At 40.9% G+C, this 14,920-nt stretch overlaps 2 protein-coding genes across 4 annotated transcripts in view; one reads left to right on the top strand and one right to left on the bottom strand.

The window, feature by feature from the left end:
* cep295 (centrosomal protein 295) overlaps positions 1-4,875 on the top strand; it is an 18,018-nt gene extending 13,143 nt beyond the window's left edge. Inside the window, exons 19-30 of one of the 3 annotated variants that reach the window (XM_015038401.1) lie at positions 398-488; positions 1,110-1,301; positions 1,380-1,501; positions 1,775-2,129; positions 2,204-2,338; positions 2,648-3,006; positions 3,283-3,447; positions 3,704-3,740; positions 3,837-4,115; positions 4,451-4,547; positions 4,622-4,721; positions 4,787-4,875. In XM_015038401.1, coding sequence (XP_014893887.1) covers positions 398-488; positions 1,110-1,301; positions 1,380-1,501; positions 1,775-2,129; positions 2,204-2,338; positions 2,648-3,006; positions 3,283-3,447; positions 3,704-3,740; positions 3,837-4,115; positions 4,451-4,547; positions 4,622-4,721; positions 4,787-4,831 — 1,977 coding nt within the window. In that variant the 3' untranslated portion in view covers positions 4,832-4,875. Of the gene's footprint in view, positions 1-364; positions 489-1,109; positions 1,302-1,379; positions 1,502-1,774; positions 2,130-2,203; positions 2,339-2,647; positions 3,007-3,282; positions 3,448-3,703; positions 3,741-3,836; positions 4,116-4,450; positions 4,548-4,621; positions 4,722-4,786 lie in introns of all 3 variants that reach the window. The other 2 variants (XM_015038400.1, XM_015038399.1) reach the window with 2 other exon arrangements.
* Positions 4,876-4,887: 12 nt separating this feature from the next.
* On the bottom strand, positions 4,888-11,423 carry ech1 (enoyl CoA hydratase 1, peroxisomal). The gene is made up of 11 exons (XM_015038403.1): positions 11,256-11,423; positions 11,095-11,142; positions 9,775-9,937; positions 8,244-8,332; positions 7,375-7,499; positions 7,247-7,295; positions 6,618-6,682; positions 6,032-6,102; positions 5,860-5,931; positions 5,500-5,650; positions 4,888-5,162 (listed from the first exon to the last, which is right to left on the bottom strand). The coding sequence occupies exons 2-11, from the start codon at positions 11,129-11,131 to the stop codon at positions 5,058-5,060; spliced, it is 927 nt and encodes a 308-aa protein (XP_014893889.1). The 5' UTR covers positions 11,132-11,142; positions 11,256-11,423; the 3' UTR covers positions 4,888-5,057.
* Between the last annotated feature and the right edge of the window lie 3,497 nt (positions 11,424-14,920).

Raw genomic sequence — 14,920 nt, 5'->3', positions numbered from 1 at the left:
GCTGATTACGCTGGAGAAGCTTCTGTGTGTGTGTGGTGTGTGTGTGTGTGTGTGTGTGGGTATGGGTGTGTGTGTGTGTGTGGGTATGGGTGTGTGTGTGTGTGTGTTTCTGTGTACTGAGCGATGATGTGAAACGTCTGAACCTGAATCGTGTCCATTAAACACGTTTTCATGAGGGTTTCTACACTTGAACTGAGCTCAGTCCTTTAGTTCTGATCCTAAGATTCGATTACTAAAAACCGGCACGTCGTTTATTTTAGTCCAGCTTTTCATGACTTCTCTTTATTTTGCCACTGGAATGTTTTTGTTTGTTTTCTTACATAAATCGCTTTAACCCGTCTTGTTGCTGAAACGTGCTTTACAGACACACCTGAGTGAGTCTCCAGTTTTGCCTCAGGCTCTCTGCAGGCTCGCCGGCTCCGACTGCCTCTCCTCCACCACCATCTCCAGCGGCAGCTACGTCTCCACCGACCCGGAGCAGAATGTCGGTGAGTCAGCCAGACCTGAAACCTGCAGTTATTATAATAACTATGACTTGCCATGTCTCTATAAATCAACTAATCGCTCAATAATTTCTGTTTGCATGATTCATTGTTTTTGTCTTTCTACCAAAAACTGGATGAAAAGTTTTCATTCTGGTCTTTTATTTTGGAGGATAATTTAGTTTAGAGACTTTATAATTAATGTTATTGGTTGTTTCTGTTGTTTTTATTTATTTTGGATATTTAAAATGTCTTCCAGTGTTAAATGTTTATTTGAATTTAAAGTTTGTTGTTCTTTGGGAATTACTTATTATTATTATGATGTCATTTTTATTATATTACTGCAAAATGTTCTCAAAACAACAATATTATCGTTTATGGCAATAACTTCTGGGACAATTTATCATCCAGCAAAATGTTTTATTTTGACTAATTATGACTTTAAGACTCAAATTTATTACTTATTATTTTAATTGACTTTTTATTGTCTTAATTATGAATAAAACTAATTATGGCTTTTATTCTGGTAATTCTGACTTCCTGTTGGGCTTTTATTTTTCCTTCCGCTGTGGAGCAGAAAACGTGTCTAATCGTTAAAAATGATCGCCAGCTTCCTGTTGGTTTCAGCAGACAACCCTCGGCTCTCCAACCCGACTGGACCGGGTTCTGGTGCCGTTTCCTGTGCGGATTTTCCGGACTCGTCCGTCTCCGCTGGTCCGCCTGTTGACTCGGTGTTTAACGACAGCGTCATCCAGCGCATCATCGATAAATACACCAGAGAGCTCGACGTCTTGCTCAGCGCCGCAGGAACGACGACAGGTCCGGATCCTGTTCCATCTCGGCCCGGTCCGGCCCGGTTCACGTCCAGAACGATAAAAACTCTCCTGTTGATCTCAGACAGCGACGCTCTGGAGGAGTCCGGCTCTTTGCTCTCTCAGCCGTCCAGGACGGAGGATGAGACGTCGGCTCGTCGTCGGCTCGTCCAGCGCCACCTGGTGGCCGGCCACGACCCAAACCCGGTCAGTCACTCATCCATTCAACCAGGTCAGATCAATCAGAAGATCTGATCGGTTGATCTGATAAACCAGCTACATGTAATCAGAGCACGACTTGGAAACGAGATGGAGGCGTCAGATTTCTCTCTCTCTCTATGTCTATAGATCTATATAGATGGTCTTTGGCCCCGAGCCATTTCTGCTGCTAGCGCTAGGCTAGCACGTTAGCTTTGGTTGTATTTACCCAGAATGCCCTGTGGTCTCCGGTCCGGTTCTGAGCGTTTCTGCTGTTTTCAGGAGCAGATGACCTCTGGTCATCCCACCCTGGAGCGTTTCTGTCCCGTTGACCCGGAGCAGAACCCGTCCTGCGTGGCTCCAGAGAGGCTCTCGGTTCTGGAGCGGTTGGTCGGCCAGCCGTCGGCTCAGTCCTCCATGATCGGTGCCAGGCCCGGTCCGCCGGGTCGGAGCGGCTGGGACTCCACTCTGAGCCGGATGATCGGCCGCCTGTCTCAACAGTCCGACAGTCCGGGTTTCTGGGCTGGTCATGACACGTCGGAACCGTCCTGGTCGGATGAGCTGCCAGAGGAGGTCCAGATGAGGGTTCTGGTCGGGGAGCTGCAGGTCTCTGCCGATCAGCTCAGTGAAAGCTCCGGTGTGTTTTATTCTGGATCATTTCTGGCTTTTTAGTTAAAGATAATTTAAATTTAAATTAATGACCGAATTCAGGTGGACGAAGTTCTGCAGCCGAGTCCAGAGAAACATCAGGACTGCAGCGCCGCCTGGCTCAGAGTCCACCCGCCTCGATCCCGGTGCTGCAGAACCAAGCCGGGCTGGAGGACCTGGACCCGCACGGCGCCGACGGTGAGAGAAAACATCAGGAGTGTTTCTCATTTAAACCCGATTCCTGTCATTTGGTGTTCTGGGTTCCCTCAGCCTGGCGGGCTGCCAGGATTAACCAGCTCCCACCAGGACAAACGATTGTTTATTTAAAATATTATCTTTACCAGCAGTTTTTGAGTGTCTTCACTCCAGATATCTATTAATTGATTACAGAAATAATTGTCAACTAATTTAATAATCGATTAATCAGTTAATCATTTTAGTCCTACATTTTTTGTTCTTCAGAAATAAAGTTGGACTGAAACGACTCGTCTTTCTCTCTCCACTCAGATTCGTTCCACCCGCTGCACCCAGAAATCACCCACAACGAAACCGCTGACCCCCCTGTGACCTTTCACCTTCCTGACCTCAACACATCAGACGATCCGTCGCTGGAGCAGCTGAGAGCGGAGGAGCCGGACGGCCACAGAGACGTTGAGGAGTCCTTCTCCCGGCTCGTCATCTCCGAGTGCGTCCAGCAGGACGGAGTCCTGACACCGCCCTGCGTGTCCCACATGTCCCCCGCCCTGCGGACGCCGCCCTGCGGGTTCGGGGAAGCGTCCGCTCTCGGCTCGTCGGAGGCAGAATCCTCCAGAGTTTCCGTCCCAGTCGGTGAAGGTCAGGATTTCTCCAGCTCAGAAATCACACCGGTATGTTTTCATCTGACTGACGTAGAAAACAAGAATCATTTTAAGGTTCGATCAGGTGCAGAAAATCTAAAACTGATCATTTTAAGTTGTGTGGAAAATTAAATGAACAGCAGCAGCAGCTAGCGTAGCGCTGCGTGTTATGCAGAGCTGAAGAGTAACTAGTTACATTTACTTGAGTAAAGTTTTGGGGGAAAAAGTACTTTCAGGAGTATTTTTAGCGCTGTACTGTTAGTTCCCCCTGCTGGATCTGAACCAGGTGGATTTGTGGTTCTGTAGGAGTCGGACGGGGAGAGAGGCATCCTGGAGCAGTCTCAGATCACGTTGGTGAGTCTGACGGACACGACGCTCCAGGATGCGGTCGCCACGGACGACGAGGGACTGCAGGACGGTCCAGACAGCATCGCAGATGGACAGGAAACCATGGAAACGGAGCCAACAGAGGTTCATTTATCTCAGCTTTACATCGAATCTGCAGTAACTTTAATTAAAAATATTTTTGTTTGTTAAACTTATCAGAATAATACAACATATTAATGAACAATGTAGACAGAAAACATTGAAATTAGTCTCAGAAATGTTCTTGAAAAAAATTGAAAATTTGTGTTTCAAAAGTAAAATATTTGCAAGAAAACGTCACAAATGGTGACAGTTTGAACAAATATCAACATTTTTCTAACCGGCACACTTTGTCCACCAGGGGGCTGAAACCACGTTGGCTCATCAGACGCCATCAGGTACAGACAGATCAGCTGCTCAGGTCGAAGCATCACGTGAGGCCTTAAAGCCGCCATCTTGATTATGGCCGCCATCTTGTTGGTCCCCGTGTCCAGCGTCCCTCCTGGAGTTCCTCTGGAGTCCCAGCAGGAACCAGCATGACGTCTTCCAGCGGCGGCGCCGGGTTCTCATGCAGCGGTCCGACCACCGCGTTCAGGAGATCAAAGCCAAGCGGGCCGCCGCCAGGAACGGACCCCCGAGTCGGGTTCTGGTCGAAGGACGAGATGCAGGTAGAGCCGAGGTCCAGACCGTCCCCAGGAAGGAGACGGCCGAGTCCCAGAGCACGACGGAGGACAGGAAGAGAGCAGAGAGGAAGCTCCGCCCACCTCCACCAGGTACCACACCTTATAAGGTCTACGACTTTAACCTCAGGACGTCTTTTTATCGCATTGTTACGACTTACTGTTGTACGACTTTTCGTGTTATTACAATTTTCTCAGCTTACAAATTTCTCATAACCGTTTCATAATTCTCGTCCTTTTATTCTCTCTGAGAATAAAATAGTTTTGTCAGAGCTCTTTTTCCAAAATGTTTAGTAAATGTAACTAGTTTCTCTGGCTGCGTTTCGCTGTTTTACAGATTTTTGTTGTTTTTTTTTCCATCCTGGTTCTGATTCGTTCATCTACAGACGTCGTTTTAACAGAATTTTGCGACCCGGTTCTTCTCTCAGGTCGCCGCTCCGGTCCTCACATCGGAACCGACGTCCGGATCAGCGATCCGGATCAGAGGAAGCGGAACCTGTCAGAGATGCACCAGCGGACCCAGAGGTACCGGCGGGCCGGGGCGGGCCGTCTGTGCTCTGAGCAGTGTGTGAGCGCCGTGTGTGTGTGTGTGTGTTCAGGCTGTACGAGCAGCTGGAGGAGGTGAAGCAGCAGCGAGCGGCCCGCAGCCGGCAGGAGGACTGGGCCAGGAACCGGCTCAGGGCCAAGGAGTTCCACAGGGTAGGAGCGTTTCCGCCTTGGGTTCCTGCAGCAGAACCGCAGCTCACTCTGGTTTCCCTCCACAGAAAACGCTGCAGAAGCTCCGAGCCAAGCAGACGCCAACGTTTTAATTTATCACCTTTATTTAATAAAAACTCAGATTTTTTTAAAGATTGGGCTCAGACTAATGTTTGGCACAAATAAACATTTATTCCGATGAATTTATTAAACATAATTAATTCGCAACAAGAAACCAAAGTTATAAAGATTAGAGAGCCCAAACCGATCATCCAGGAGGTCGGTGTTAATCTGGTGGCTGAAGAGAATAATCTGGAGATGAAAACAGTCAGCAGAGGCTCAGAGTTTGGAGAAAAGCGTCTCTTTGGGGCTTTTCTTCTCCATGGCGGCCTGAGCCGACTTCATCACATCCTGGGTCTGCAGCATGCTCATGTTCCAGGCCGCCTGCAGAGACAGACGGGAAGAACTGCAGCCAACGTTTTACTTTATATGATCAGCATGATCCAATACTGAAACCGATAAAAAATCAAACTCAAATAACAAAGATCTAAACAGATCAAATAAACATGAATATTATCTGATATGAACTTTAAAAAAATAAAATTACACAAAATAAAACTATTCTAATAAACCTAATATATCGACTAATAAAATGCAAAAAACTTCAAATCAAAAAGACTAAAAAATATAAACTAATAAAGATAAACAGGCCAAATGAACATTATTATAAACTTTAAGATAAGCAGATGATGATGTAAATAAAAGCAGCGGGGTGCCGAACCATGTAGTCCAGTCCCTCGGCGACGCTGTGATCTCTGGAGTAGATCAGGTTGATCTTGGTTCCCTGCACGGCCACCGGGCTGCGTGCCGCGATCTCCGCCGCCATGTCCAGCGCGCCGGCCATCATGGCTTCCTGGTCTGGAAACACCCGGCTGCAGCGACAAGCACGTTCAGGCTGCAGCTCGAAACGGGAGTCACAAAATAAGGATTGCTGAAAATGTCACATTTACAGAAAATAAAATCTGGGGGGAAAAATGAGTAAAGTTTTTAAAGTGATGAGGCCAAATCCCCGACTGTGTAAAATCTGTCTTGTGTTCATATTTAAACTGATGTTTCATAATCCATCGCTTTGGGTTTTTACCTGACCAGTCCGCTGCTCTTGGCCTCGTCGGCGTACATCTTCCTGGCGGTCAGAGCCAGCTCGTTCACCAGGCTGCACACACCACACATGACCTTTCAACTCAAGGTTCCTGCGAATAAACATGGCCGAGTCCGAAACCAGCGGACCAGAACCCGGTCGGGTTGGGTTTTACCTGCGGCTGCCGATCACTTTAGGAAGCCGCTGCAGCGTTCCTACGTCCGCCGCCAGACCGATATCCACTTCCTGTGAAACGGAGACGCTGAGGAAACGGTTCGGATCAGACGGAACCGCTCAGAACGTTCCCAACCATCAAGACTGAGCTGCTAACTTTAACAGGGAAGTTCAAAGAGTGAAAAACTCCAGAGAAACTTATGGTCCTTCATCCACACGCAGCTCAGTCTCCATAAAAACAAACATGTCCGCCACATCTTAAGCAGGAATGGTTTCCGAAACGTTCCTATCCACAAACACGCCACTCAGTGTTGCTTTAAACATGCCAGCCCATAGGGGGCAGTGCAGCACAAAGCCAAAACCTGTCAGCCAATCAGATTGCTTCAAATAACCACAACTTCCTGTTAGGAATTAAACATGGCGCCAGGAAGATCAGTTGTAGCTTAAGCTACTTTTAAATACTTTATTAGAATATGAGGTAATTAAGACACAAAACGATTTGAAATTGTGTCAAAGCAATATGTTGATATATTAGTGCATCATTTGTCCAGCTGCAACTATTCCTGAGTTTTGACCCGTTTCCTGACCTTGACCTGGAACCAGGCGTCCTGGGTGCACAGCCGAATGTCACAGGCTGTGATCAGGTCAACGCCTGCAGGAAGAACCAATAATTATTAGAAACGATCAATAATCTGGTTTAATTAATCAGCTGCAGCTCTGTTTTAAATGAATTTATAGCATCTAAAGGCTAAATAAAACATTTAATCGGTGAGAAAAGGCAGAAACGGGTTTTAAAAGATTTTTTTTTCTACATTTTTAGGATTTAACATGAAAATATGAAATAAATTTGTAATTTAGAACATTTATATCTGTTTTTTTATGTTTTTTGGTAGCCAACATAAAAGTTTTCAGTTAAATCACTTGTAAGTTTTGTCTTATTTCACACGTACTGAGATATTTGACTAAAAATACTTGGAAAGATTTAATTTTTACAGTGAAGGACTTTGTACCAGTAAAAACAAAGGACCTTCTCTTTCCTGAATAAAATAACTCAAATTAATAAAATCCTTGCAGTTTCAGATTAAGTAAATTTAACTGTAAATTTTTTAAAAATGTAATTAAAGGTTTCTTATCAAGTAAAAATAAGCAATGACTTCATGTCTTTGTTACGCTTCTCACTGCTGGATTTATGTCGGCCATCTTGATGGCGTCCTACCTCCTCCGATGCAGGCTCCATGGACCGCCGCCACCACCGGCTTTGGACACTGCAGGAGAAGAAGAAGAAGTGAACCCTGAGCGTCTGATGAGCCTTTCTGACCGCCGGTCCTCCCACACAGCATTTACCTTCTCCAAGACGGAGAACGTCTCCTGGTACCTCTTGATCAGTTTCCTGACGTTCCAGGCGATCCGCGCCGAATCGTCGCCTTCCGGCTGCAGAATGTCGCCCGCCATGTCCATCAGGTCGAGCCCTGGACGGCGGCAGGTCAGATGGGATCAGAACCCGGCGGCGGCATCGTGGCGTTGCCCACAGAGTCAGCTGTTTATTTTCACCTCAGAGTGGCCATCTGTCTGTTATTCCTATCTCAGTTTCATCCACTGGGGGGGGAGTACTAACTTTTTCCATGTGGGCCAAAATTGTCGATAAAACAATCCGACTTAAAATCAAGCAAATAAAGTAACTCGATTTTTAATGTAGATCCAAAACTTAAAGGGATTTTTACAACGGCCTCCCAGGGGCTTCGTAGGTAGAAATAAAGGAGTACATTCCTGCCAAAAACTTAGAAATTCGGTGATTAAGTCTCAGAAATGTTCTAGAAAAATTTGTGTCATTTGAAATTCAGAAACCTCCAGCTTTTTTTGTTTATCTTAAAATTCTTGCACATTTCCTTGTTTATTTTTTTTCTAGAAATTTTCTTAAATTCATCAGAATTTCTGTTTTTTATTGGTAAAATTTGTGAGCTGTTTATGGCAGAAATGTGCTCTTCCTGTTTTTTATACATTTCCAGTGGCATTAATCCGCCGTCGTACTGGAGCAGATTGATTTTTGCATTTAAAGAAACAAACTTCAGAGACTGGAAACAGATTCTTAGATTTCTGCAGCTGTTTGCACTAATTTGAGTATTTTCTGCATTTCACTGTTTATGTGTTTTATATGAAAGGTTACATAAACGTATTTCTACTAAAGGCCCGCTTCCAGCCAGACGGACGCTCACCTGCTGTGAAGGTCGACCCCGCTCCAGAAATCAGCACCACCCTGCAGGTCTGGTCGTCAGAGATCTGCTGGAAACACTCCACCATCTCCCTACAACGGGAAAAACCTCCATTTGTAACAAAACAATGAAATTATCAAAAGCTCATCTCAAAAAGACGAACTATTAACTAAATTCATGATAAATGACTTATTTTTAGCCTAATTAAAACCCCAGATTCAGTGTCTCTGAGCTTTAGAAAACTGAAAACGTCAAATATAGCATTCACAGAAAGTTGAGTGGAAGGAAAAACTACACCACCCTTCTAGAACTTGGGGAAGTTTGTGAAATGTAGTTGCACCATTAGGATTTTCCACCTGAAAATGTTGCTGGTTTAAAATAATTTCTAAACTTTATTTGAAATCTATAAAAGCCTCTTAATATCTGGGTCAAAGGTCAGCAGTGTTTACAATCTTGGAGAGATTTTTAGCCTCAAACCAGATAAATAAAATTAATTCAGAGACGCTAATGTTACCCGAGCCAAAGTTGTGCAGCCACCGGGTTTGAGGGAATTTATGACATTTTTTTTACCATAAAGTTAATATTTATGTACATTTATTTATTACAGTTTTTGTAGAAGCTGTTACGGTAGAAACTAAATTCTTGGTTTAAAACTGTATCTTGAAAATGACTGAACCTTTTTATTTCTGAATTTAGGGTTAAAAAACACATTTTAACTGGTTACAGTCTGACCTAACAGGACTTTTTTTGTAAAATTAATTCCTAATTTGAATAAAGAACATAAAAAAACAAGAAAATTGATGTAAACTAAAGATATGAATTAAAAATGATTATGCTAAACTGGCAGAGATGCGCCATATTTAACAATAACAAACTTCTACTTTCCATTTCACTGATACTTAATGTGGCTCAAAAATAAATCTCTGATTTTTTCATATTAAATCTGATTTCTGGTTTTAATAATAAAAAATAAATTACAAGTGATGGAAAATATTCTCAGAAAGTGGGTTTTACTTTAATCCTCCCTTCTGTGAACTGAACTGTGGAGAACAGAGCCGCAACTTTACCAGATAAAGTCTTAAAATTACCAGAAAAAACTTTGTTTTGATGAGAAAAGCTTCAGGATTAACGGACCAGCTCAGCCTGTGAAACTTTACAAGATGCTCAACTTTCCTCATTTCAATTTGGTTTAATCATAAAGTTATTACTTTATTCTCCTTATAGTACGACTGTTTTCTGGTAATATTAATATTTTATTCTCGCATTATTTCGACTTCATTGTCGTATTAATTAATTATTGCAATATTCTTGTTTTACTCTTGTAATTAACCATAAAAAACAAAAAAAATCGCAGCCTGGCCCCAACACTCAGAGCCCTAATAAATAGAAAAACACGCTTAAACAAGACGGCCGCCCTGGGCGCGATGACATCATCCTGAACTACGGAAACCCAGAAAAAAAATCAACAAAAAATCCAGATTTTCCAGAAGTTAAATGTTGAAGAACTGAAAGCGGAGCCGAGTGTTGGTCTTGCCTCCAGAAGGCTTTGTTCATGGCATTGAGCTTGGCGGGTCGGTGCAGCTGGACGTGTGTGACGGACTCGGCCGGCTGGCTGACGGCCAGCGTGGTGAACGGTGCCGTGGGCCCGTCTGAGGACGACATGGTTCTGACCGGGACGGGTCGCCACATCCTGCCGTCTGAACAACAAAAACATTTCATTTTTTTATTCACAGAGAAAAGATGACCTTTGACCCAGCTGACGAGAAAAACTGCATCGCATTTTATTAAAGTTTAACATGTTTTAAAAGAGTAAAACTTGTAAAAACAAAAAGATTCTGATTCAGATCAGGAGTTTAAATCCATTCAGGCATTTTCCTTCACTTACATTTTAACAAATGAAAAACATTGTTTACTGTTTCTCCCATCTTTTTCTTTGAATACTTTGTTTATGGTTGTGAAAATATTTGCTAGTAGGACAGAAATAGTTTCTAAATCTGAATTTATTCTTTCCTTTTATAGATTTGCTGCTGATCATTTGTTACTTTCAGTTCATTCTTTATGTTATGGGATAATATTAGTATTTTTCTCATGTAAACTATTATTCAACTTTATTTTTATGATGAAAGAAATAAATCTCTAAAACTCTGAAAAAAACTTTTCACCACATGAGCAGTATATTTGAAGTATTAAACAACGTTTTAAATGTTGGTTGTTTTCTATTCTTTGTGTTTATTCTCAGCAACAAGAACAGATTATGTGTCGCTCATTTTTCTAAAAAATATCTTGTTTTATGTTGCTCAGTTCCCCAAACATTTGTGCTAAAGTCTGCCCTTGAGGAAAAGTCACTGGATGTTTGTTGTGAAATCAAATAATTGCATCAAACATGGTTGACTAATGATCAATATTTTGTGTTTTACCTTTCACTTTTACTAGACTTTAATTCATCTGTAAAATGTGTAACTGCATCAACAGCCAAAATGGAAGATTGTTTTTGTTCTGTGACCGAGGGCCGCTCAACTTCACTTCAAAGCCTTAAATGGCCCCCTATCCGCACTTTGGACACCAGTGGAATAAGTTCTACCTGATTTTAGGTATGTTGTTAAAAATGTTTTGTTAATTTTAAGGAAACTCTAAGAACTTTGACTCAATCCGTAAACTTGACCTTTCACCTATATTCCATTTAAAGCTCGTTTCTTTCATTTAAACTGATTTTCGAACCTAATCACCTACAAAAACATGAGATGATCGGAAACTACATGTTTATTTTTTTAACTATGAAGTTCACAAACTGCGAGTTAATAAGCCAACATAAACATAAACGAGTTAATAAGCCAACATAAACAGTTAAACTTACATTTAGGCAGGGCTGATCTAAACAGGACCGACAGCATCGCCCTTTGCCCTGCAGACACCGGATGTTTTCAATGTGATAAAACTGAGACATTTAAAAATCCCTGCTAGCTACCATGCTAACTAGCATGGCTAATGCTAACTGAGACTAACCAGCTAACTTACCGAAACTCTCCGCTGCTTCACTGGTTCACCTCCAACTAAATGTTAAACAACACAACAATTTATGTCTAAAATTAAACTACAAACCGGAACGAAACTTTCAGAAACGGATTCCCAGCCACTTGAGCTTCTAATACGGTGGCCGATGAGGCTCACGTAGCGTACGGAGAAACGCGAACTGATCTGTTCAGGATTTTGATACTGTTGAGTTTTATATGAATGTTAAAATGAAGTAATTTATTTATTTATTCAACATGAAATAAAATTTCTAGAGATAACAGGGAAAAACTGATAAAAAGTGTTTTTGTAGAAGTGCTTTAAAAGTAAACTGATATTTTTAAAGAATATTTCAATGAAATTTCAGTTCTTCAAACTAACTTAACTAAGGTTCAGTAGGAAACGTGTATGAATTAAAATGAAATAAAATGAAATTAATAATTCCACCAAAAAGTAGTTTAACAATCAGGGTGCTTTCTGTCAGCCAAAATAATGAATTAGCACATAAACTTCCTCTTGTACAAAATAAACAAAACATGGATAAAATATTGAATCCATTGTCCTCATCTCAACCCCAAGAGATCAATCAACACAACATTCTCTGCTGCTGCTCCTGATTTTTCTCTTATCTCAATTTCTGGGATTAATCTGAACATTTGAGTTTTAGCCAAGTTTCTCTTTGTACACAATGTCTTAGATTGAAAAGTAGATTTTTTTTTATTTATTTATTTTTTTTAGAAAAAAATAAATTAACAAATATTAATCTGAAATTTTTCAATAGAAAACTTTTGGGATAAACTTTAACATTTCTGAGGTTTATTAAGTTTAACATTTTTCATTTTTTCATATATTTATTATTTATCTGAGTTTCTGAATGTGTTTAGTTAAAATTTGCTAGAAAAAAACCTCTCATATTTCTGAGATTTTCTTCTAGACAAATTCTGAGGATGAAAGTTGAATGTTAAATCCTGCAGTGACTCAGTGAATATTTTAATCTCCCACCGTGAGTCAGAACCGGATGTGTGGAGTTGATGAAGGTCCGTCAGAGGAATGAACGGCATACTTACCTGGCAGGGGTGACTCCATGATCCTGTAGGTGGATCACCCAGGGTGAGGATCAGCCATTGCACTGCGGCCATCTGACCTCTGTGAATTCTCCACATGGGAGAATCTCAACTGCACAATTTATGGTAGTGGGGGACTGCGTTCGTGCTCTCCCCTGGTTTTAATGTCATATAATAAATTTATGGGAAGCTGGAAGTACCAATATTCTATTGACATTTTTAAGGCTTTTAGCTTTTTACCAGGCTATTGTCAAGGGTCACTTAAGTAATAAATGTTACTTTAAACTTGCTTTATTCTGAAAAACAACTAATTGGTAAAACCAGTAATTAAAGTTACTTATTTTAAACAAATTTCATTGTCATGTCAGTAGGAGGCATAACAGGGCCATCATAGATTAAAAAATAATTTCTGCAAAACTCCTAAAACTTCCACATTCATCTCAGAATTTCTCATGACATTTTATTTCAATTTCTTTGTCTTAAAATTCAAGAATCTGATTTTTTTTTTCAACAAATTTGTGAAATTACAAATTTCAATGTTTGTTTTTCTAGAAAATTTCTGAGAATAATCTTAAAATCTGAGTGGAAATTTACTACTCCTGTTTTTATTATTTCAATGTTTATTTGCTGTAATACGCCACTGAAAATATGAGACCTAATCAGAAATAATCCAGTAATCCAATACTCCCAGTGCTTCCAGTAGAAACTGCAGAAACAGCCAATCAGAGCAAGGAGGCGGAGCTTAGCGCTGTCAATCATCATGTATGGGCTGCTAAATTTGCTAATAGACAACTTAGAGTTACAGGGAAACAGTTTATCCACGATCTTTCGTGGCTATGCTAACTAGCCTAGCATTCATGTCAGGCTATGCTAGCTGTAGCATAGCAGAGGGCAAAGGGGGAAATTAATCTGAAATGTTAAGATTGAAATTTCCAAGTTTTCTCGAGAAAATTCCTGAAATTAAAGTTTGAAAAGTATAAAATTTTAATAAATTTTAATAATTTTTAAAACGTTTTTTAAAGTTTCACATTTGTTTTTTTTATAATTGTATTATTTCTCTGAGTTTCTGAATGTGTTTAGTTAAATGTTAAATCCTGCAGTGACTCAGTGAATATTTTAATCTCCCACCGTGAGTCAGAACCGGATGTGTGGAGTTGATGAAGGTCCGTCAGAGGAATGAACGGCATACTTACCTGGCAGGGGTGACTCCATGATCCTGTAGGTGGATCACCCAGGGTGAGGATCAGCCATTGCACTGCGGCCATCTGACCTCTGTGAATTCTCCACATGGGAGAATCTCAACTGCACAATTTATGGTAGTGGGGGACTGCGTTCGCGCTCTCCCCTGGTTTTAATGTTATATAATAAATTTATGGGAAGCTGGAAGTACCAATATTCTATCTAGGTGGATTGAGAATAAAAATAAAAATAATTGTAATTTTTGTTACAATTTACTGTAATGGTATTTAATATGTGAAGAATCAATAAATACTCATGGTAATAATTGAAAGTTGTCTTTAAAAGTTCTAGTTGTTGACTTTCTCCATCTTTGAACAATACGATTTTTGTGTGTCTTTTAATTCAAACGTTAGCGGAAATCAAAATTGGAAATCAAAGAAAGCGCAAATTTCCTTTTAGGAAAAGCACATGCTAGCAGCAGGTACTACAGAGAAATTCCTTCAAACTCTTTACCCCTCATGGAAACAACACGAAGTAGTTCAGGTCTATCGAGCTGGTAGTATAGGAGGGAAATAGAGCCGCTGCACATAAACTCAACTGTTGACGAATCCGTGGTTCCGCGTTGGAGACGGAGCCTTTTACCGAGTCATTGCGAAAAACTGAGCAGCCTCAGAGGTTTATACACGTTTCTCTTAAAAAAATAAATAAAAAACTTTGTAGATAAAGTCAAATGAGGTGCGCTCTATAATCTGGAAAATACGATACTTAGGTCACTGAGCAACCGAAGTGTAAGACTCCTCATACTGCGCTTACAGAAAAACGTTTATCCACGGTTATTCGTGGCAATGCTAACTAGCCTAGCATTCACGACAGGGAAGTGGGGGGCTAATCTCAGACTGAAATGTCCAAGTTTTCTTTAGAAAAGTTTGAAAAGTACAAAAGAATTGCTAGAAGAAAAAAAACAGACTAATTTCTAATACTTCAAAGTTCTTTTTTAGACAATGAAAAGTTTTTTCTTTTAAAAAAACCCATTAATCTCAGAAACTTAAGTTTTTATTAAGAAAAACTCAACTGTTGATTTTAAGTTTCTTCCTAGTTTAGTTTTTTTTTTTTTTGAACAGCACTGCCCGTAGGGGGATTAACAACCCTGTTTGCATCTAGCACTGAAAGAAGTCAATTTGTCTTTCACAGATTTTCAGTCTGCAACTGTAACATGTTTCCACTTTCAAACATCTAAAATATATATTTTATGAAAGTTCAATACTGCAGCTTTAAACACCTCAAAGAGTTTTCATGTTTTTCACGAGTCAGTAAAATAAGTTCCAGTGTGCCAGCGGTGACCTTTGTATACCTAAATGAAGTGTTTGAAACAGCAGGCAGAGGGCACTCGGACCCAGGGGATGAGAACCAGCAGAAACATGTTTCATG

The sequence above is a fragment of the Poecilia latipinna genome, unplaced genomic scaffold, assembly GCF_001443285.1.
Source record: "Poecilia latipinna isolate Pla-1442-1.1 unplaced genomic scaffold, P_latipinna-1.0 Scaffold440, whole genome shotgun sequence".
NCBI lineage: Eukaryota > Metazoa > Chordata > Actinopteri > Cyprinodontiformes > Poeciliidae > Poecilia > Poecilia latipinna.
The sequence above is the reverse complement of the archived record's forward strand: the minus strand, read 5'-3'. Positions and strand labels throughout refer to the sequence as shown.